General features: G+C 36.1%; 1 protein-coding gene across 1 annotated transcript in view; it reads right to left on the bottom strand.

Moving 5' to 3' along the window:
* LOC145766497 (A disintegrin and metalloproteinase with thrombospondin motifs 9-like) overlaps positions 1 to 23,810 on the bottom strand; it is a 52,831-nt gene that overhangs the window by 11,844 nt on the left and 17,177 nt on the right. Inside the window, exons 5-22 of the mRNA XM_082578222.1 lie at positions 21,439 to 21,528; positions 17,295 to 17,419; positions 11,353 to 11,393; positions 8,157 to 8,262; positions 7,644 to 7,799; positions 6,585 to 6,726; positions 5,701 to 5,808; positions 5,393 to 5,538; positions 4,212 to 4,275; positions 3,771 to 3,908; positions 3,285 to 3,422; positions 2,656 to 2,872; positions 1,965 to 2,155; positions 1,582 to 1,725; positions 1,040 to 1,146; positions 892 to 967; positions 496 to 648; positions 3 to 167 (exon numbers count right to left, since the gene is read on the bottom strand). Coding sequence (XP_082434348.1) covers positions 3 to 167; positions 496 to 648; positions 892 to 967; positions 1,040 to 1,146; positions 1,582 to 1,725; positions 1,965 to 2,155; positions 2,656 to 2,872; positions 3,285 to 3,422; positions 3,771 to 3,908; positions 4,212 to 4,275; positions 5,393 to 5,538; positions 5,701 to 5,808; positions 6,585 to 6,726; positions 7,644 to 7,799; positions 8,157 to 8,262; positions 11,353 to 11,393; positions 17,295 to 17,419; positions 21,439 to 21,528 — 2,307 coding nt within the window. The remainder of the gene's footprint in view (positions 1 to 2; positions 168 to 495; positions 649 to 891; positions 968 to 1,039; positions 1,147 to 1,581; positions 1,726 to 1,964; positions 2,156 to 2,655; positions 2,873 to 3,284; positions 3,423 to 3,770; positions 3,909 to 4,211; positions 4,276 to 5,392; positions 5,539 to 5,700; positions 5,809 to 6,584; positions 6,727 to 7,643; positions 7,800 to 8,156; positions 8,263 to 11,352; positions 11,394 to 17,294; positions 17,420 to 21,438; positions 21,529 to 23,810) is intronic.

Below are 23,810 nucleotides of genomic sequence, written 5' to 3'. Positions count from 1 at the left end.
ACCTGAGAAAAGGCAGAAGTGACCCATCGTGGACACGCAGCATTGGAACATACTTTGGTTGCTACACGTCGGCTCTCGACACATTCACTTGAATCCAACTGAATAGACTTGGAATCGCGGCAGACGGCACGCCTGGTCTGTCTCCCATTTCCACACGTGCGTGAGCACTGCGGAGAAAAAAATAGATGTACCATGAGAAATTCACATTAAAATCTTGATTGCTGCAGCAAAATATTATGACGAATTGACTAATATGACGAGAAGGTGGTTTATTGCTCAAAGCGGCAGTCCTTATCAGCTGGCCCTTTTCCGGGGTAAGTCGTGAGAATGAAAGCAACTGTTAGCTGTGGTGAGGTACAGAAAGAACAAATCAGAAAAAATACAAGATGACATTTTGACCAATGAAAATAGAGTAGTTTCAGGCTGAACGAAACGACATTGACATTAATTTGTTCAAAAAAGCGTCAAGCGACATCGTTATAACTCATATAGTACCTCGCTCCATCTGCCATACTCCCAGCGGGTTGGTAAACATTCTCCTTCGCAAGTGCTTGTTCTACTTGGCTTTGCATCCGGACACAAATGATCTTTAGAAACTTGTACCTCCTGAGCACCAGGAGAGCCATCCGCAAGATAAGTTTTCGTAATCTGAAAAGTTAGTCTGTTTTTTTTTTCTGCAAAGTTAATGTACGTATACAGTAGTTTGATGGTTTTTGTAGTTAAAACTAAATAATAAACAGTTCGAAATAAACCCATAACTGTGTAGGCTATTAGACATTCAACCAAACAGCGTAAACTGTTTTTGGTGAATACTCAGCAAGTTCGTATATAATTTAGAAAAACGTACGTAGAATGATGAATATTACTCAGTACAATAATGTAAAACCTTACCTTTCTACATTCGTATTCGAGACTCACTGTTTCGGTACCACATCTAACACTACACTTAGCTGGTTTCGGATGCCACCTGAGATGTAAGTTTAAAGAGTTTGAGAAAGGCTCAATGTGATGCAAAAATAACCAATGTTTTTCTCCTCACTTGAATTGGCAATCCGTATTGCAAGATTTGATAATAGTGCTGGGTTTTGGGAGATGACTGCATCGTCGATCATGGACTAATTGGTTGTCAGAGCGAACGCAAATAATCTGTGACAAAAATAGACAATTTTAAGATTGTATTGCAATGTTAGTAATCTGACAAACCTTTCAAGTTGGTTGGTTGGTTGGTTTTAAATCTTTATCCTCGGACTGACAAAGCCTTGATAGGTTATTCCTGGTTGTTTCGCATACTTGCAGGGGCTTTTGACGCAGGGCCGCTTTGAAGCTTTGAAGTAGAAGCAAAGTTTTCGTATATCATAACAAGAAACTAGTTTGTTAGAAGACTATATGTACTATAAATGTTGTAGTATAATGGCAACTGCATGCCATTACTTGAACAGCAACAACAACTAGGTATTTGTCTAAAAGTCGAGAGTGAATGCTCTTTTCGTTCCCTTTTTATAAAAAATATGTTTCTGTGAGCTAAAATACATTTAACAAAAACACCCGCTTTGTATCCAACGTAAGTTACTTTTGTTCTACCTTTCCCTTCTTTTTTCCATTACAGATCTCGCTACATGGGCCCCAGGGTCCATTGGGATCCCATCTGTAGGTGATCCTGTTTTTCACCGGGACATTGTATCGATAATCGATATTAGGAGGCATGAGATCACCAGCAGAAAGAACCTAGAAATATAGTTGTGAAAACGAAAATATAGTCTCTTACTAACACATAAGAAACAGTTTGACAAGCAAGGTTTACATATAAGACTATAATCTCATTGCGTCTGCCTTTCAGCAGATGCATTCACATTGACACTGTTATCATTTTTTTAACCGTTACAGCAATAGACTCTACGTACGTACAGTAGAAGTTGGATTTTAAAAACACATATAAAAAATCTTATCAAAATTTGAAGTGATACCTCGATCACAATGTCCATTTGAATCGCTTTGCTGCAGTTGATTCTTTCTATCATGTAGTCTGTGCCGCTGTAGTCACAAAAGTACAAATAGTTTCTTGGCTTTCCACGAGATCGTCTGTGCATCCGATGCTTGCTCTTCATCACACTCCTGTTCCCGTTGAGGATGTAATTTCCGCGAGTATCCCGAACAGCTGAAAGGGAAATGATGTAACTTAGTGTTGATAGGACAACAATTTTCGAGCTTGCGTTTTTCTTAGTTTTAAATATAGATAAAATAAACTTCTTATTCCAGTCGTCGATGAGTGATAGCTCTCCAGAGATATAACAGTGAACATAACTTTGTATCCTCAATATCTAAAAATCATGTGGAGGGTGAGATGGTCGCTGAACCAACGTATTTTAATTTTTTTTCTAATCTACAACGTTTTTCTGTCAAACAAAATTCAATCGTTGTGACTAGTTTACAAGCGCCAAAAATGCAAACTTTGTAGCAGTTTCCGGATTCAAAAAATTAACACGCGGATACAGGACCTCAGAATCCGATTGCAAAAACGTAAAATCACTTCCATAAACACGACTTTTGTGGCTGTTTTTTTTTGCCACAGAAGTCTTGTTTCTATAGTGTTTCTGCTTTAATAAGTTCTCTCAAAATGTGATGATTTTAACTGAATCGGTTCGTTTAATTTTTTACCTAAATAGTTGTTGTCATCAGCATCTCCAGTATATGAACGTTGAGTGACTTCAATGTGATTCGCCCCGGCCGGAATCACGACGACTTCGTTGTAGCCAATGTTGTAGCCCGAGTTGTAACTGCCTTGAACCAGTTTGCAACCGGAATTATCTCCGTTGCATATTCCACAAACGTCTTCTTTTGTTTTGGAATTCAAGATGTGATCGCACCCCGTCGGCTGTGGGTTTGAACATTTTAGTAATTAATGTGTTTTTGAACGACTTTTTTGTTTCAAAACACTTCTGTCGATTTTCACAGACTGTTATTAGAAGGGTCTACCACCAAGATACGTTTTGGATCAATCGTGCAACTTTAGCCAACAAGACATAACAAAACAAAAATTTAAACATTCGCTTTGTGCATGGAGATTTACCGAAATATTCATTAATAGGCTACGCTACAGTATATGCAAATGCGAAAGAATCAATTCTTCTTTTTACAAGACTTTATAAACATCAATAGGACACCAAACATACACTAGTACATGATACAATTTTTAAACGAGTATCAGATACAACTACGTATAATTTATACAAAATAAAACATTTTTGGCTACAGCAGTTTAGAAAAAAAAACATTATTCTTCATACCTTACAAACTCCCTCAACGCACATGTCAGTGGTGTCGGGGCCACATGGAGTTCCGTTCGCTACTTTTGGTCGGAGGACGTACCACGGTACAGTGTACTGGTCATTTGACTTGACTTGACATATCAACTTGCATCGGTCCTGGACGGGAACAAACGACTAATTATTATGGTTATGGTTGATGTTTGCAAACAAATTGACGCATAGAGTACTTTGCGTTGTATCTACAGCACCTACAAGCAACACGTGACATGTTATAACATGAAGACACAAAACCCAATTATTATATCACAAAAAATAAGCGGAAAAAAATTAACCATTTAACCTTATACCGCTGCTGGTGATTCCAGTTCGTAATGTACATTAAGATGTTAACTTACCACCCTAGTGTATAATTACAATCATTGCATAATTCACATGGAACAGGCTAGCCCACTTTATATCCGTTTTTTATGATCTGAAAATTGCATATGTGACGAATCTCATTACCTGTTCTAAAATTCCATCATACTTTGGGATCCATTCTGCGGTGGAGGAGATTCCTCTGATCCTATGGCGGGAATAAAGTGACCAATTGTTGTACTCCGCGCATTGCTGCGCGCGGAAATCCGTTCCATCCGCGCAATCCTGAAGACGCAACATAGTCACAGCAACAAAGTAGAGGAAATTTCAACACAAAATCACAGCTTTTTAACATAAACTTTCATCTTGTTTACAATTTTGATAAAGAGGTAACTTTCTTCAACCATAGACAGATAAAACCAAGCAACCACACGGCATTTAACATAATACATTAAAGTGAACATAAACTATAAACTACGAACGTTTTCGGCCATACACATGTTAGCCCTTTTCAAGTAACGAAAAATAACTGATTTTACATCATTGTGTAGACCAGTTATTCATTTTATCTTGTTTGTTTCACATTACCTGGTAGTTGCATGGTTTGAACTTTTTCCTTCTTCCGGTGCAATATCGCCCTCCATATTGAGGCCTGTGAAACAGCAACCACTTTAGAACCATGGTTGTGGTACCAAGCTCCACCAAGATATAAGGAAAAAAACGTTAAAACTATATGGGAGGTAACTTGATCAAACGCATAGTTCATGACGAACCCGTGGTACGTAAAGATGATCTTAATAAGTTTTTAAAGTTGTGAAGCTTTTCGACAAGAACACTACTTTCAACCATAACTAATAGGTTCATATCCGTTGTATGTTTATGTGTATCAGTACAGGTGGTCTAATCGGGCTACTATAATACACTGCCACGGCGAACGCTGCACGTCTTCCATTGAACGGATTAGCCAAATGGACGTTGTTGTATATGACAGATTGATTTATGACAACTGAGAGGATTACGAGTAAAATAAACTTGCAACTTAAACGACAGATTTGTGAAGTAATGCTTTATAATAATGATTCGGGAGTTTGTGGGGTGTGCGTTGCAAACAAAGGGATATCGTTGCTTTTCACAAATACTGAATATTTTGACGGCAAAGTCAAGTTGTATTCAGTAACTTGAGTAACTTGACCAACTTGATTTCTACTTCAATTCGCACATAGATATGTCAAATGACAAAGCAATTTCCAACATTCGTTTACATGGCTTTCAAATTTTTACGCTTGTAACAATATTATGCTAATCTTGCCCGATGTAGTCTTAAAGTCAGTGCAAAACAAATCAAAAGCAAACGAATCAAGCTGTGACGTAACAGAATACGTCAAAGCAAACTATCGGTGAAATAAATTGCCTTCCCTCGCTCATTACATGTTCAAGTAGGCCTATCTATGAAATTAAAGAGAATAATTGAAATTTTGGCGGAAGCAGTCTAAATTCAAATACAGTAAATGAATTATCACACAATCATAGTTTGAATTATTTAAATTTAAATTTAATATAGACATATTCAATTGAAACCATGTTGCAGGGTGTAGATTTGTTCGGAGCTGCAATCACTTCAGTAAATCCATTAAGTACCGTTAGGCCGACTACAGCCAGTGACAACCAGACATTCAGTATCAGTGTACCACACAGCCGCAATACGCATGCATGAAGTGTGTTTACCACTACACTTTCTTGAAGTCTAGAAATCGTGTAGTTTCTCTTACTTTGGATTGTTGCAATCCCTCACTGCACTTTTGACCCCTCCCCCGCAAGGGCGTGAACAATTTCCGAACCTACTCCACGCTCCCCAGCTTCCATCTACCGGAATACGATTTCGATTTTCCGGAACGCACTGGCCTCGCTGACACCACTGAAATAAAAGACTTCTGAAATCAAAAACTGCGTTCAGCCCTTACTCGTTGCGCATTTCAGTGATTTAACTTAAACGTTCATAAATCATAACTTAAAGGTTTTTGTTGAAGTTACAGTTTTTATCTTTTTACAACAATATATTTTTGGTATTCCTGCTTACTTTCTTGTCTCCACATCTCGTTCCATCAGCCCAAGGCACATGAGGAGTTCTGCATCCGTGACTGCTATTTTGACTGACACACCATAACCTCCTGCAAGTGTTGCGAAACTGAAAAGAAAAAGTAAACACGATAACTACAACAGCAATTAAACATAAACATAGGAAAAATGAACTCAAAGGACAAGATCGTGTTAAACGCGTTTTGTCTCTTCTACCCTTTTCTAGATCTTATGGCAAGTGATATTGTTTTTTCGCTTTAATGGTCGGAAATAAAAAAACAAGATGATGATGACGATGACTACTTTTGTAATCGGTTTTGGTTATTGAGAAATTTCAGCTTTTTTTTTTGTTCGTTTAGCCTTGTACTAAAAAAAACGTCAAAAATATAAAAAATTCCATCTACATCCTCCAATTGAACTTGTTTTCCAAACCAATTGTTTTCAAAAGTAAATAAGTCAACTCGAGAACTAAAATCGTGCGACCATCACCGCTGCGGAACAACTCTACCGCCGATTGATTGACATCATCAAAGATTTCTTTTGAACGCAAGAGTAAAAATCACAAGCTTGTCGAATAAACAACTCAATGCCAAACCCTGCTGACCAATTTGCAAACTACAAAAACTATGTTTCTCTTTATTATTTTAGAATTCACCAACGATAACGTTCATGATTATTTGTTTGAGATTACTTTGAAACCACATGGAATGATATTAGGAATGATTTTCCAAGTTAACAGTATGTCACTGTGAAGTTTCTTAAAAAAAGTTTTTTTTTTTAATTTTGACCCGCCTTAGCACACAGTATCGTAGCCTACCATTGTTTTTTTTCCAACCACTATTTTCAGCCCGCGCTAAAATGAATCTCTGCTTCCAGACAACGTACCATGAAGTTACAATGATTGACTCCTTTTCCGTACACGAAACCACACTGAGCATTAGCATCAAATACTTCTCCGGGATCCTCCACTGGAAGAGGAAGAACACGTTGGGGTGGCTCATCCAGGAGACATTTTCCGTGCCCATTGCTACCAGATATAAGTTATTTTAATCTGTGTTTCTCAAATCGTCTCACCTACTGTGCGTCTCATCACTTGCATTCCTTTACTGTAAATGTGCAAGTCATTTTACCAAGCAAGAAAAATAAGCGAAAGGTAGAGGTGTAGTTTCATCATCTATTACATGGCCTACACTCGTATCGATTTACTTTGGTTTATCAATGCAAATTTTGCACTGCATGAATCGAAGTGAATACATTTTTGAGGCAATTTTTTGACAGTCAGTTAGAATTTAAAGGAACTACCTCGACCTGCCGGAGATTGATTTTCTTGCTTAGTTTGCAAAACCATAAATTACACAGCAATCGTCACACACAAATCCATGGCAGTGGCGTTGGATATAAAATGTTGCTTTCAAATGATTTACTATCCTGCTACACGAGTTACAAATGAAAAGAAACACTATGTGTCATGTAAATCATAGGACCATTTTATGATGGATTACGTCAAACATTGATTTCTTCCACATGGGTGGTACAGTGCGACAAGCCAAATTGCCATCCCAAGCGTTACAACATTTTAAGAGCACCTGCATTATGATTCGATGTTTTAAATATGCAATCCCAAGTTGAAATATGAGGTTAAATATAGCGAAGGCTTAGAGAGGGAAGTTTAAACGAATAGAAATAAGTCTGATAACGTTTCCATTTCACTTGGGTAACTTTGCGAGTTAAAATAACTCCAGGAAACTGTTATCGGAGACACATCAAACACTCCAAGCAACATGAGTATGAGGAGATAAAAGGTGGCAAAATCTTCCTTTTCGTGGCTGATATAATGTCGTTATGATGTTTCAAGACGTAGAATCGATGACAAAACAACGGTTTTATCAACCTGAGATAAGGTGCGTGTTATCAGTTTTTATGTTTGACAAATGGATGACTCACTCTAGAAAGCCGGTGATGTATCTTGCACTGCAGCGCGACCATGACCAAGGATGGGCATTGTTGTCTAAGGTGGGTGACATCACATTGAGCTCCACTTTGTTAGAGCGACCACTGGCGTCCATGCATTTGTCGTTATTGTCGTGGGGAGCGTTAAATCTGGAAAGAAAATCGTTAAGATCAAAAGTAATCAGAATTTAGAAGAAATTTTGTAGTATGGAAAAAAGGCGTGATGGTGGCAATTGTGTTTGGCTTGCAACTTGGCGTAGTGTCATACTGCTTGCAATTGTTATTAATACTTCTGATTTAAAAACAGTCATTAAAAATTGTAATTACTGAGACCCTTGTTTGGCTGGCTTTTGGTCACATCTACGAAAAAAAACACTAAATATTTCAAAGTTTAAAATCACAGTTATTAAAAATATGCATTGGTTTGAGTAAGCAATGATTCAAAGCTTTCATATTTCTTGCTGAAGTTATTAAAAACGTCTTGACTGACTGAATAAGATCACTTACTCGTGTCCAATCTCATGAGCGATAGTGAAGGCGGTGCTTAGCCCATTATCTTCGTTAATGGAACAGCTCCGTTTCAAGTCACACATTGTTCCAAGTTCAGCTAGTCCTGTAGAGAAGCAATAAACAGGAATACATGTTCAGAAATTGGTTTGCATTAAATCAAACTTTTGCACATAACGCAAGAATATACTTCGATGCAACAAGCATCCTGCATCAGGTTTGCGACAGGTGTAACAAAAAGTGAGTAAATCTATTGCCAACTGAAGTGAACAAGTGACAATCAGATACTCTCATCACTTGGTCAACTGCCTAACATCTGAATCTGTTTGTTGTCCTTTAAATTAAAAAATAGTTGTCAAGGTTTTGCAAGTTGCGTTGTAATTTATGTCTTCCGTTTTTTATTGAAAAAAGCCAGCAAGAGAAACACAGTCATGGCACTTGAATCTGTCAAGAATTAGTAATCAGCGGCATGTTTCATCAGTTAAAATCTTTAGAAAACAGTAATCTCATTGAAAATTATTGAAGCGATTTGGTTTTGAAGAATCAGACACGGGGGTACATCTGAGATGCTTTATTCGCTAAGCTCACAACTGAGCCTCATCTTTTGGTTCAATCAAAGAAAAGTATGAATTACTGTATGTACCACAAGATGTTGGAACAACGTCAAACCGATGTAATTTGATGAACAAAATAAGCCACAGGTGATAGGGCACTTGTGGTCGATTGACTTTAAATGACAAATCTGGTTAATTCAGGAAGCAGCTGAAACTATAAAGGTCTATTTGAAATGATACAAAAGATTACAAAATGAACTGTACAATTTTGTCCAGCATGCAGAATTTACGCCAAAATAATGTTTAAGAGCAACTGTTTCAAAGGAATGAAAAACTCCCCAGAAAAATATTTTTTTGAGATGCTATTCTTCTTAGTTCATCTTCTTGCTTGTACGGCCTTGCCTTATGCCACGTAAACGACTGTCTGAATGCAAGTGCAAACTACGATCAACAGTATTTTATCCTTTTGGTTTTAGAAATAAATAGCTCATCTCCGTAATTCTCAATTGTGAAAAACAAATTTGAAGACTGCAATTTCCAAAAAGAATTATTCAGCCAGCGAAAAGAGCAATTTCATTCAGCCAGCAAAGAAGCAATCCTAAATGCAGGACATTCAAACCTTCGTCGTACCACTTATTTTAAATGGTAGCCACTTTAACAAGTCGAAATTCTGCCACTAAAAATGACTAGAATGAAACCGCCAACCAATCATAACCTACGGTTTAAGTGACGTAAAAAATGGCGAAAAGAAGATGATACAAAGCAAATTAACTGATGGTTTTTTGTCAACTGGTTGGCTTAGGGGTTAGGGTTAAGGCTAGAAAGCAGTTATTTCATTGACTTAGGGGTTAGGGTTAGGCTTAGGGGTTAGGGTTAAGGCTAGAAAGCAGTTATTTCATTGACCCAGGTTCGATTCCCACTACTGCTATTGCTCTTTTTCTTCTGTAATTACCAAATAAAGTTCAAAACAAGGATTAACTCTCTGGTTGAGTGCTAGAACGGTCACAATTGGACGGTAGCTTCTTATAACATGTTCTGACGTGCCGCCAATTGGTTGGCGGTTGCATTGTAGTCATTCGCAGTGGCAGAATTTCGACTTGTTACAGTGGCTACCATTTTATATGAAGCAATCAGGGTTGCCAAAAGTATTTAAAAAAATCTTATAAGCTACGTACTACAAAAATATCAACATAGGACAAGTTTGTGATGCTGTCATTAGTGAAGAATGTGGTTTGAACTTTGCACAATATCAAATCTAGATGTCTTGTCACGCAAAAAAGAAAAAAACGATTTAACCAGAAACAGCCAATCTAAAAAAATCATGCTACTGGTATAACACATTGAATCAACGTAAAAATGAGAAGAACAAAATAGTAAGAGTTAAGGTCAACGTATTATTGAAATCAAAATACTGATCACCGGCGATTAGGAACGGGTAAGCCGGCAATCCTTTCGAAGCACTGCTTGACTGACCAGTCCACAAACTAGCCCTTTTATACGTTGATTAAACATTGAATAATATATTGGCAGGAGAGGATAAGACGCCGTAGCTTATTATTTAGACGTTTTTCTAAATCAGTCTGCAACATTTTTAAGCCCTTGCTCTGATATAGTTTGGTAATCTTACAGCCATGCATATAATTTTGTACAAATAAGGGTTTGTTAGACTTGATCATATTTACAATAGAACAAAGTAGCAGCTTTCGAAAAGTTAAAGCTATGAATAAAACGTTGCTTCTTGTAATCTCAGAGCTTTCTCATGCAGACATAGGCTATACAAAAAGTTCGTCCAAATGCATTTCGGAAAGATGGATTCCTAAAATTATAAATAGTTTCAATCTTGTAGGAGAGTAAGTACCAAGCAGGTAAAGTTGCGTTATTTCAAAAATCAAGTGCTGCTCATTCATACTTGATTGTACCATTTCTCTGGGAAAATATAACTAACGAAAAAAGAGAACCACTAATTGTGGTAGATGCGGAAACAAACGTTCGGTTGAGAAATGCCAACGTAACTTTAATGTAAAAAATAAAAGGCCAACAAATTAAAACAGCTTTGCTTTGTGTTCACAGGTGCACAATATCGGTTTGTTCTTCATTGAAGACATTATGTCATAGCCTCAGTGACAAGGTGACATGTTGTTCGGAAGCGAGCGGTCAAGAAGTCAATACTTCTGAGCAATATTTGCTGGTAAAATCAGATAAGGATAAAGAAAAACATATTTAACTTAATTAATACAAATAGAAGGAAAGAAGATCTTCAAACGGCTTATAGGCCTCACCAATCGCTTGCAATTGGCCCAAGGCTAACTTAAAGAGTTGAGATGAAAACCGTCAAGTCACTAAGAAAAATGAAAATATTAACAGTCAATATCAAGTAAAGAAAAACAGTACAAAAACGAACTTCTCGAACACTACATTGGTTCACTCGACTTAACTTAGTACAGTACTTGATAGCAAAAGGCCGCATTTTAATATTTCTTGGTTAACAAAATTCACAAAACGATTGAAGGAAATTACGTAAAACAGTGACAACCTGTTTCACCCAAAAATAGGAGTTTCAGATGGTTCTTTTTCAAATAGATTTAAAACATTCAAGTCAAGTTTAGGCCTAACGATTCATTTTAACTCGGTCAGTTACTTACCCAAAGTGTCACAAGCCGATTCCGATCTGCAGATATCTTGTCTGAAAAACAACGTTGAATTGAAGTAAATTTTACATTGATGCTATGTTTTATCTCCGAAACAAGGAGTACCAATAAAAAAAAAACTAAACACAGTAGACAACGCTTTTCAGTCGAGGTTACAAAGGGCTGTCTCAAGTTATGTCTGCTGGTGGTAAATTGAAATGAAAGAGAGCTGCTTCGATTCCATTCATGCAAAGAGCTTGTTCATTTTCATTGCAAGGCAAATACAAGGCACGTTAAGAAATCGTATGGGAGATTTGCTTTTTACAAATTCCGGGATGTTAAATATAGTAATTGTTTTTCTCAATCTTTAGTATGCCCGAAGTAATCAAAATTTGATATAACCTACCATACGGGTAAAAATGGGTATAAAAGGAAAAAGGTGCCTTCTAATTTGCAACTGTCAAGAATTATGGCTGTTTACAACGTCACAAAAATGAGAGAAAAGTTGTTCATGTTTGTATATTCACCGCTTGACTACTATTGCACTGACGACAGTTGTTCTGGCGAGAGTCACACCGAAGAGAGCTGCACTGATGACAGTTGTACTGACGACACTAACGCGTTCACTTATTGGTTTACTAGTGGTGTCAGCAAAGTACACCACCGTGCATATTCAATGTGTTGTTATGCTTTCAAACAATACAGCTTCACATGATGTTCGCACTAAATTCCAAATTTACTTTCCTGGTCTTTTGAAGAAGACAACACTCGTTCAGAATTGTTAATACCCATCAGCTTAAAATGACTGAGTTACCACAACAAAAGAATTTGACGGAGAGCCTCTGAGGTACAGCAGAAGATCAAAACATCACCATCTTACTACTATTTACCATCTTAGGACATTTGCAAGATTTAATAGACACTTACACGTGTACAAAAGGCCAGTTTGCGGCTTATTGTGTTATAGGCCTACACACTTGTAATATGGGCGATCAAATCAAACAACAGCACTTTTTTACTGTTGGAATGACTAAACACGACTCAGAAACAGCATCGTTAGTTATTGAATCAACGTTGTTAATTCAAAACTGTTTATACAATTTTGTTTTTCTCGTCACATTCTTCAAGTACTTTTCCACACCGATGTTAGCACTTGAGCGGCGCCAAATGTCCAAAGAAGGCAAAGTAACTACAACAACTTTGCCCAATGGAATGAACGAAAATTTACGTGGTTCAAAAATTCAGACATTTGTAGTTGCTTTTTACGTTTAATCACGTCAGATTGATATTCGAGTGCTTGGTAATAAGTGGCAACAATTTCTGATGCGAAACAAATTATGAAATGGAAAATATTACCCAAAAATCGACTTTTAGATTATTTGAAGCTAATTTGATGCAATTTTTGTTGCGTTGTGCACCAACGGCTAAATTAAACTTTCATTATGCAATCACAAAAATCTGGAAGTATGTATCTGCAATGTAGAACTTCTAGGCAACCAGCAATACAACAAGGTCTTTGACCAATAGCGAATCAACTTGTTGAGTTTGTAAGTAAACTTTTACTTCAACAAGTCGAGCAAGAACATTACGAGTTCAATGCAAATTCGTTATCAACATTTACAAGTGTTTGACTACATTCAAAAACCAGCAGAAAATGCGAAACACCTAAAGTGCTTTGCTTAACGTTTATCAAAATTCAACATCAGTCTACGTTTGAAGAACTCATTGCATTTGTTATGATTGTGTTCAACAAATATTCTGAGGTCTCGCTTGATCTCAATCAAACAAAATCAGGACAAAGTTAGTTTACTCAAAGTCTCTTTTAAAGCCCACAAAGCGTGTTTGAACACAAGAAAATGTATTAGTTTTCCAAATAGGGAAGGAACAAAATCCACCCTGTACTGTAAATTTAGTTGCACAAAAGCATTTAACAATCGCAACAATTATACTGCTTGAACACCACTTGAAAACGATATAAAAATGGTTGTGTTCTTTGTGAGAAGTTATTACTTTTAACATAACAACAAAAGTAGTGGAGTAAGACGTAAGTGACGTGGCAGCTATTCTAGAAAATAAATTATGTAAATACAAAAAGCGAATTATTAAGATCGACTTGATCGAAGAAATCATCTTGCTGAGAAAAATATTTTTTTCTGCTTAAAAAAACAATATCTTTTATCTCATGGTTCAAAGCTATTCTTGGTAATGAATTTTAAAAAGCGAAAAATTAAGAAATGTGACGTAATTTCACACAAATTAAAATTACTTTCAATGCGAGTATCGAGTTGTTGCCATAACACAAAATGTCTTCACACTGCATTAATTTTTTTCATAGGCAAACTTGCACCAATTGAATAAACTTGCCTCAGATTTCATCCAACGATGAATTAAAGTGCTTGTACGAAACCGGTCAACCGTGACGATCAATCCACAATAACACCATTGTGCGGTTACCATATTATTATTACTCACTACAAATAAAAACTAATATCCGCTGTTAGAATGACCACATGCTGCTTCCGGTTAAAGTTACGCATGAAATATCAAATAAACGTCTTTGTTTTACGCAAGTTTATGGTTTTGCGACATCGAGCTACCGTAAAAATTTTGAAACGTGGTTGAAATGCTTATTCCATTATTTTGAAGTGTTTTGTGACCCAAATTGTGTGTTGATACACGGACTTCAGCAGAAAACTTGCTTCACAAGTTTCACTAGGATGAGTCAAATTTGCAAAATGACATTGATATTACGTAATATCAACATTTAAGGCCACAAAGTTTGCAAGACATAAATAACCAACCATGTTTTGTCCTAAAGACTTTAAAAAAAAGCATACCAGCACACAGCTAAGATTCCTTAATTAAAAAGGTGAGAACCTCATCCATGTAGTCTACTGGCTTTCCGGTGCAAACTCTAGCCTGAAAGCACGCTTGCTGTGAAAGTTGTCAATTGCCAAAACAACATGTGCCAAAGAAATTTAAAATATTTTGGAGTAACCACAAGCTGCAAGTTGAAAAAATCTTTGATTTGACGCCTCCCATTCAAGCACGTTAAATCGCACCAATTTATCCGAACAAAAAATAGAAACAATATTGTGATTTAGGTTTGGCTACATTGTTGATACGTTGTGCTGCATTCACCTTTTTTCATGAAATTCTCGATTTATGTTTCAGTTTATCGGCTTTTTATGGATTAAGAAACCTAACTTAACATTGCGTATCAGCTTTTTTGCTTTGTTAGCTAACCTGGTTGCGCTTTCTCAGCGCCTTGTCAACAGATCACGTGATCCGGTCGGGCGAGAAAGTGTGAATTGGTGTCTTCATCTGGCCGGCAAATCCGATAACAAAACCACTTGATTGAAAGGATACAAAGAGTTGTATACAAGATTACAATGTGCACACCAGCCAACAACCTTCTTGATAACTAACTACTGACGTTCAAAAACGTCACTTTAACATTACGACCAGCTTAAAATGACTCCAGTTGAAATATGTTACTTGCATTTTTTCTATATGCATTTTCTCCCAGTATTTAAAGGATCAATTAGACTAAAAAGGCGCGTAAAAATAGGTATTTTTCATACAGTTCAAAGAAAACGCTTAAAATATAAAACCAAAGTTATTCTTGAGATATTGAGATGGTGCTTTGATACAAAAATGCAACATTGTGATAAAGATTAACATTGGCAACAATTCCAGTTATGTGTATTTTGTTGCCAGTTTCAATGACGGAAAAAAAACTGTTCAGAACTAACAAATTAAAAATCACAAGAAAGTTCGTACTAGAGATTGCAACTGTTTGGCAAGTTGAAGTACGCATACACTGTAAATCAGCATTTCCCTATTCGAGTTTCATTGTACTCCAAAGGTTGCTAGCAAGTGGGGTCTGGGGCACGTCGTGACGCACCACTATATTTTTGCACCACCATATTTCTTACTGAGCGCAATGTGGGTTTACCAATTGCCTATCTGTGACTTGTTTTTGTTTCTTTCGCATTGATTGATTCGTTGTTTTCAGTTGACAGTGTTGCCAGTGCAGTCGGTAGCTTACGTAAAGCCTTGTTTGGTTTTGTAACGGCATTGAATATTTTCTGTTAGCAGTCTTAAAATCCGTCATTTTAACATTGATTCAACATCTGCAGACGTTGAATCAATGTTAAAATGACAGGTTTTTCTATCTGGGTTACAGCTTGTTTTCGCAGGGCAACGCAATTTTAAGTTCAGTAAAGCCTACGTTACGTAAATGTGTTTATGTATAGAATATCAGTTAACACTGATTGATATGCACCACAACACAAATTAAGTTAAATAAACTTAGTATTAGTAAACAAAACGTCGGTAAAAAGCCATTATCAAGAACAGGTGAGCCTTGGAATCGAGCAAAAACAATCTTGAGCCAACAGGAAATTGAAGCAGTAAAATATGAAACAGAGCAATTCGATAACTACTTTTACACCGATCAAACCGATAAAAAACATGTGAGGAAACATTCTTATCAGTTTATTGAATGTGTCAATAAAACTTTGAAACTGGATAGGCACAAAATTAACAATTTTGATTTGAAATTTGTATGCAATTTAACAACCTTGGTCATTTTATCGGCGGTTTTTCTCTCTTGGTGTTTGTTTTTTTTTTACGTCCAATGGCAAAGAATTTATGAGTATGTTAATTAAATTTGTCACTCAAAGCACCAAATAAAAAACGACAGCCGAATTAAACATTAAAAGTATCGATGCCGTAAAGTTAAAAAGTGACGACAGTGGGCCTATACCAACTTATTTTCCACCTAATTAACCAACCTTCTGAAAAAAGCAGTAGTTTTTTTATGTTTCATATACACGATCGAGCGGTTTCATTCGATAATTATTTCCAACGTCATCAATGTTCATAGAAAAGAAGATAATTTCATAAGTTCATTAGAAAGTCTTTACTCGTAGGGTATAATCATATTATTATGAATGATAATAATTTAACCAATCAACGTAACCAGCTCCAAAAGACACAGTGCAATTAAAGTTACAACCTATCTCTTGCAATTACATAGTGAAGCTCCAGTACTTGGCTAGATGTTATTTATGGTGACACCGCAAAGAGTACATTTTCTACAGTACAAGCATTCACAAAAACAACAAAAAATTGAAGACATAAAAACAGACTTCAACAAACAAAACATTAAAAAACCCAGAGCAAAACGAGCAGGCTAACGATAACTGGTTTCAGGTTATGTTAACGAAAACCAATTTTTTTAATCATATATCACATTTAAGTGGTACTCTAGCAGTAGCCTATGTAGAGTCTTGTAGACTACCGTTCTTGAAATTAGTCATTTATGCGTTGTAGTCTAACGTCTCTTTAACTCATAGTTGTGTTTGGAATGGATAAATTTCTTATCATTAAAACAAAAGAATCTAAGACACAAAACACAGAATCAGTTGTTGCACAACTTCATCGGTTGCATAGCCGAGTGGTGAGAGCCCTGGTACGACAATCGAAAGGGCGCCGGTTCGACACCGCTCAAAAGAATGCGGCTGTGTGGCAGGACACTTAAAGGCATGCCTGAAGGTGGTCACGAAGATTGGCTTCCTTGCCTTCCCGTCCACTTAATCTAAATCTTCAACCACCGGGTGTAAGCCTGGATACGACAAACAAAACTTCATCGGTAACGTTGTCGATGGGGTTGCCACAATGCTCTGTACATTAGAGAGTGATGCAACAAAATTTAATTTAGACTCCGTCAACAACATGCTTATCTTTACATAGACTGTATTGATGTGAGTTGACGGATTTTGCTGGATGGAATAGCATCATAATAAGCATAGCCTACTACTAATAACAATCATGATAATATAAACATTTCTACATCAACTAATGGGTTTTTCTCGATTTGTCGAAGTCAAGTGGAAAAACATTTTCTGATCTTATTTGATGTCATTTTTCACCATCATGATTAATCATACCCGGTGATGAGGACGGATGTGTCGTAGTGTCCCGGATGTGAATCATCTGGATCGTTCTGACGAAACTGCCATTCACAAAAATTCCTCAGGCAAGAGTGGGCATCTCTGACGACTCTTGGACCGTTCTGCAGCATAGAGGCTGAATAAATTTTCTATATTCGCATCTATTTGAGTGAAAAAACATAATTTCTGTGACGCACTTACAATTACCTTTTGCAAGAAGGTCCTGGTAGCAAGGAGCGATTTGTGCAACTAGCAAAATTCACTTTTTCATGGTTCAAACGTTGTTGTTAAACGTTGTAAAGATGGCAGTTTCTGCTCTGTTCTGTTTTCATCAAAGCGATCGTTTGAAAAACTTCAAACTTTTCAGTGTTCAAACTGTTCATGCAACTAACTTGGACGTCTTTTCAACTCACAGGAAAAAAATAACCAAAAATATCGCAAAATTGTTTAACGTTGACCAAGACATTAAGTTGTAAAAATCAAACGGCTTGATACACTGAACCTTGGACGATAAAAAGCAAGTTGCTTTTGTGACAAGGTTACCGCAAATATTTGATTTTTGGCAATTTTAAAACTTTTACGTACGTATCAATATCACTTTTTTTTGTGTTGAAACAACGTAAACAAGTGCAATATTTTGTTTAGTTTCCGGCAAGCTGCTGATGGATTACAAGCTGGTAAATAATTTTCTGCATACCAAAAATTCCAATCTACGTGATGACTTTGATATTTCAAACAGGTAGGGAAAGCTGTGTTCACTAAAATAGTGCATTGAAACGCCCTTTCTGGCGTGCGCTTAGAAAAGTATTTCACATAGTCAATTGATTTGCTGCACTCAAAATGAATAGGATTGGCTAAAAGAGGTTTATATTTGTATTGTTCATAATCGCCACTTGGCATAAGTCTCAGATTTGTCACCTTTTCAAGTACACACTTGAAAAAGTGAACGGCTTTTTGTGAGATATGGATTTATATATTTCATTGTTAACTATTTTTATGTCAGTTCTGTCAGTAGGCAATAAGTCAGATGCTGCATCGTTCAAAAAAGCGATGTTTTTATCAGAAAAATCCCAAATTTCCGTTTGTGCAGACGACGTAAAATGGCAACACTGCATTCTAGAAGGAATCCAACCACTGTCAATACGAAACCAAGTGATGCAACAGAAACTCTGACGAACAAATACATTGGTGAGGTGTAGACCGTGTAGTAACATTGTAACAATAACAACTGAAAATAAAATATGTTGATCGAATTCAGGAACACCAAACGTAGAAGTTCTATTCATGAAAAGGTCGAGTAGTTTTACGCTCATCTTAAAAGAAATCTTTTAAAATTCATTCCAAGTTGTTGCGATCATGGTTGTTGCAATCAATCTTTGCACGTTTCGCCGCAAATTGATGTGAAGGCTGCTTGTTTCAATTTAAAAAGTAGTTTAGGCAAAGCGGTGATTTTGCAAATGGTTCTGCGTTGAGCGTAACAAGTTCTACTGAAGCCGATGAAAGGCATGATTTGTCAGAAGAAGCAGCTTCTAGAAATTACACCACTTTGCACTAAAGAAATAAGTTACCTTATCGAGCATTTGGAGGCAATTTGATGATTAAATATGAATTTAACTTGCAGCTGGCAAAACACCGCTTTTGACTTAATCATCTCATGAAAAGTGCAGTGCGAAATGGATGCATAGCTTCGCGACATATAATAAACTCTTTGATTAACACAGAGAAAGTGCTCTTTGATCGCATTGTAAGTTAGTTCGCTTGCTAAAAAGACGACTCAACTCAACACCCACGACAGTGCATCTACTGGTTTTACTACTATCACTCTTAAAACTAACGGTGTTTGCTTCGTAACAATTTACAAATAGTAGTTTAAAGCCAGAAAAAGCTTTATAAATTGTTAACATTTAATGTCAAATTTTTGTCATTTTTAAGAGTTTACGTTGTTCTAATTGTTACAACTTCAAAAATAAACATATCTTGAAAAATTTAAAACAAGATTGCGGACATGAACCTCTAAACCTTGAATTCTTTGCGAGAAAATGCAACATTAACCGTGACCTAACTACCCAACCGGCGTTCTTAGTGACTTACATCATGATGCACTTACTCTTACACTAATCGCTTTAGATGAGAAATGGGGCATCTATAATAACTCCTCCTAACCCATTTTGAAACTGCTTTAAAAAGAAATCTAGCTTGTTAATTATTGTAAACTCTTATATGACGTAAATTCAACTGGCACAACCCTGTCGTGGTTGAATGGTTATGAAGAGGGGAAAGTGGCCATCAGTTTTCAGACGGAAAAGACTCAAATTTAACTCGGTTGAAAATAAACCAGATTTTCTTTTGCAATTTAAAATCAGTTTGTCTACGCACATTGATTCAATGTAGAAGCAAGAATAGCATTTTCTTGTATGATAAGTATAGTCGTTGGCCTCAAGAGTAACAAGATACCACACTCTGTTTTAGACCCTGTTAAAATTCCGGCAAAATTTTGGGTGTACTTTCAACTCAAATTTTACCACGCTGATTAAGTCACAATACCACGTATAACTTTTCATCTAACTGTCTAATTCCTAAACGACACTTTAAATGTGAAGAGCCGACACAACAACGCACTTGACATTGAGAAATTTTTATCTTAAAATAAATTTATCAGTTAGAAACTCACATAGTCTTGCGATCGTTTCCCTAGCGACCAAACCTATTATTTTTACATTGATTCATTGTCTGCATACGTCGAGTCAACGTAATAACGGACATTACAATTCAGCGCGGACTTTGCTGATTTTGTCCACTAGAGAGAATTTAACAAAATCCCACGACATTCTACTTGCAATGCAGCAATGTGGAAGACGTACATGTGCGTTAGATGCAACATCGCAAAGTTTTTTTTAAGGGACATTGAGTTTTAAGATGTCTATCAACTAAGTAAAATCGGACCAGAGGACGATTAATCATTATAATACAATTTTATTGTAGTATATATCATTAGAACAACGAAATTTCGCAGTTTTTTTGCCAAGCACTTGAAGCAACACGATCTTGTTTGACCGTTGTGAAACAATCAATGTAATTTTTTTATTTATTTGTAGCATCGTTTCCGACAAACAAAACGGCGCGAAAAAGCGCCAACTGAAGTTATACCGTTGTACATGTAGAAGGATAGAAGTCCAACTCAGAATAAAGTAACGATATACTTTGTCAAGTGTCTTTGTCGATTAAATCAATATTTATCAACAAACAAATGAACCACATAGAGTTCTTGCCAAATCCTTGTCTCTGCCTGTGTTTAATTTTTTCCCACAGAGAACATTCGTGTGAATACGTTTTGAGTTTTGATTCTGAGATGAAAATTAGACACCTTTCAAATAAGACGCAAATTTTACATCATTTTAATGTCAAATGTGGCAACTCCCAAACTACAGTAAACTCAATCCATACACACACAACTTTAAACTTAAGTCCAACCATAAGCGTAAAAACGACGGATTGTAAACTTAACCTTACGTAAACTTTGATCCTGAAGGTTAAACTAGCATATAATGTAGCCTTAATAAGAAACCTCAGTCTCAGCAAAGATTAGTTAATCTAAATCCTTGCAAACACTCAAAGCTGTTAAACGAAGACAATCGAAGAAGTTGATGATATGCATGGCATGTGGTTGCAAAAGAAGAACAGATAATGGTGTTACATTTACTTTTGAACATTTATAAGAAAAAAGATTGATCGATCTCAGACAAAAAAATTCGTTATGTTTACATTGATTCAACGTCTGACGCCTGAATGTAAAAATGACGGCTATTGCCATCTGGGAACCAATAAAAAAAGATATTTCTGAATTGAGTGGACTATTGGTAAATGGAGTCAAGAAAAACAAGTACTGTATCAATAAGTGGGCCAGGCAACCTTGATGATGTGTGAAATCAGCTTCCGGTGTATGTTAACTAATTATTATAGTTTCTAAACTTTCAGTCAAGCATGTACCTTGCCCATTAGCCACCTACTTCAGCAATAAGTTAATGGTTCAACTTGCAATAAGTGAAAAATAATTAAGCATAGTATCTACTGTATGTATAATATAAAACAAAACAAAGAAACAATGTACAAAAACACTTATTGAAAATTGCGTTTCACTTACCTGTATTTGTGAATCTCCAATTACAATCAGTTTCACCAAGATGATGTTAATTTGGTTCTCAATGGTCGGGTCATGATACACATGATTGACCTGCAGACAAAAACAAACTAATCGATCAACAATCGATGACAATTATTTCTTGAATGTTTCAACTGTTTTTTTGTTTCAGTGGGAAATTTGAAACATTTTTTATTTTGTTAAAAACGGATCTAAAAAAAACTTGCTTAAACAGCGATATTTCATCGACGAACAAGAATACGCGGGTATGTGATAAAAACTTGAATGCAAAACAAGAGATTTGTTCAAGTGTAGCCGCAATCAAGGCTTGAGCTTTTGTTGTCGACATGTTGCAGTTCGTAAACCAAAACTCTTGTTATCTCTTTGTGGGAGAATTTCTGCGGAAAACAAAATCACGTTTCCGCGGCCACTTCCACACAAATAAAGACAAAAATAATCGAAATACTTGCAAAAAATCTACAAGATACCATCGAGTTTTTTCAACTTTGTCTAACGTTGTTCCAACAAAAAAATAAAGTATGTTGCCTTGAAATGGCAAAGCACCGCAACTTGATCCACACATAAATCAATAGGAGAAAAAAATAACTTACTCGTACACAAAAATATTTAAAATTCCAGGATGTGTATTTTCTTACTATTGTTAGTAAACACATAGGCAATTACGCAACTGTTGCAATTTAACATTAGGCGTTGTCTAACCGTAAAAAGATTCGTTTTGAGAAATTTGTGACATTTCCGTTTTGTGAAAAGATATCAGAAACATCCGCTACCGAGTTGTGACTCATTCACATTCTATTCAAGTTATCAAGATTTTGCTGCAAAAGTCAAAGTCAAGATCGATGTCTACATGACAATGACAAAACCAGAAAACAAGAAGGCATATCAAAGAAAGTCTGTTGTTTAGACTGCTGAAAAAATTGTAACCCTACTTGAAGCAGAATTTCCAATACAAAAGAGGGCAATAATAGCGGTGGCACAGGACACCAAAAATATTTTCATTAATTCAAAAAGGAGCTAACAACTTTAACTTTAAAAACTTGTCTTAAAATAGCTACTGATAGACCTAAGAATATACTACACGTCCTTTTTACTGACTAAATTTAGTTCCTTCTTTTTTTTATTTATCACAGGAAACAAGATAACAGGAAATGTTAAAGAGGAAAAGTTTTTGTGAAGGTTAAACGTGGTCAAAATACTTGACAAATTATTTCTAAAAAAAACATTTCTTCAAAATTTGAAAATTTGTTTCACCGCAACCTGTTCAAAGAAGACGGTTTTGCATGAGACCAAATTGCGTAATGGTTTTCAAAGAAGTTTTGCTTCGTTCCCGACAAAGTCACGTGATCCAGGAGAAGTTCACAACATTTTCATCTCATGGGAAAGAGTAATAGTTAACATACAATTTTCAAAGTCAATGAAGTTAAAACAACGTGTTAAACCGTTATCTTACAATAACCAAAAAAGGCAGCAGCCACATGCGCTGTAAATGTTACGTTGAACTCAAGGTTAGGACAAGCCGGACTTACATATCTTAAGTACATGTGTCTGAAGTTTAGACCGTAATACCGAAACATTTTGCATAAAAAGCTTTATTCTTTCTTATTTCAATGCTGCTAAACATCAAATCAATGCAAAACGGGTCGCTCTCTTTCGTTCTATCAATAGAAAAACATAAAGTTGTGTGGTTTCAACAGTAAAATCATGAAACGTAGTGGTAGCTGTTCGTACAGCTGTGAGAGAAGTTGTGCAGCCTGTGAACGCAAAACCTATCATCACCCCATTCACAATCGCACGGTTTACGACACACTATTGTTTTCTACTCAAGGCATAACGTCATTCAAAGAACACAAAAAATAACACGGTAGATACACAAACGTACAGTAGTAGACTACAAATATAAGTTTTGAAATAGGAAAGGAAATCATTTTAATTTTAGACATGTTCATTTTCAAAATGTATTTCTCCCATTTTTTTCAAAATTAGTTTGCTTAAAAACTTATTTAGGGGGCAAAGATGATTCGAAAAGTTAAAACTTTCGATCCAGTTTAGGCACTCCACAAGGGCATACTTCAGGGCTACAACATGGAAGAAAGGCAACGGTGCCTTGCTGATGTTTACGCTTCCAAGACAAAGAAAAAGAATTTCAATGATGTTATGAATGAAGATTATAAACAACAACTTTTCCACAAAACGTGACTGATCACTCGCCACCAAGTTAATCAAAATAAAACGCGGTGGTTAATTATTTCAACATCTAACAACATTGAAACGACGTGTAAATGGCAACACTGGCTGGCTGGAAAAGTACAATGTAAAGTCAAACCACCTCTGTTTTACATAAATTTATAAATGTC

Source organism: Aplidium turbinatum, chromosome 3 (genome assembly GCF_918807975.1).
Source record: "Aplidium turbinatum chromosome 3, kaAplTurb1.1, whole genome shotgun sequence".
NCBI classification, from domain to species: Eukaryota; Metazoa; Chordata; class Ascidiacea; order Aplousobranchia; family Polyclinidae; genus Aplidium; species Aplidium turbinatum.
The sequence above is the reverse complement of the archived record's forward strand: the minus strand, read 5'-3'. Positions and strand labels throughout refer to the sequence as shown.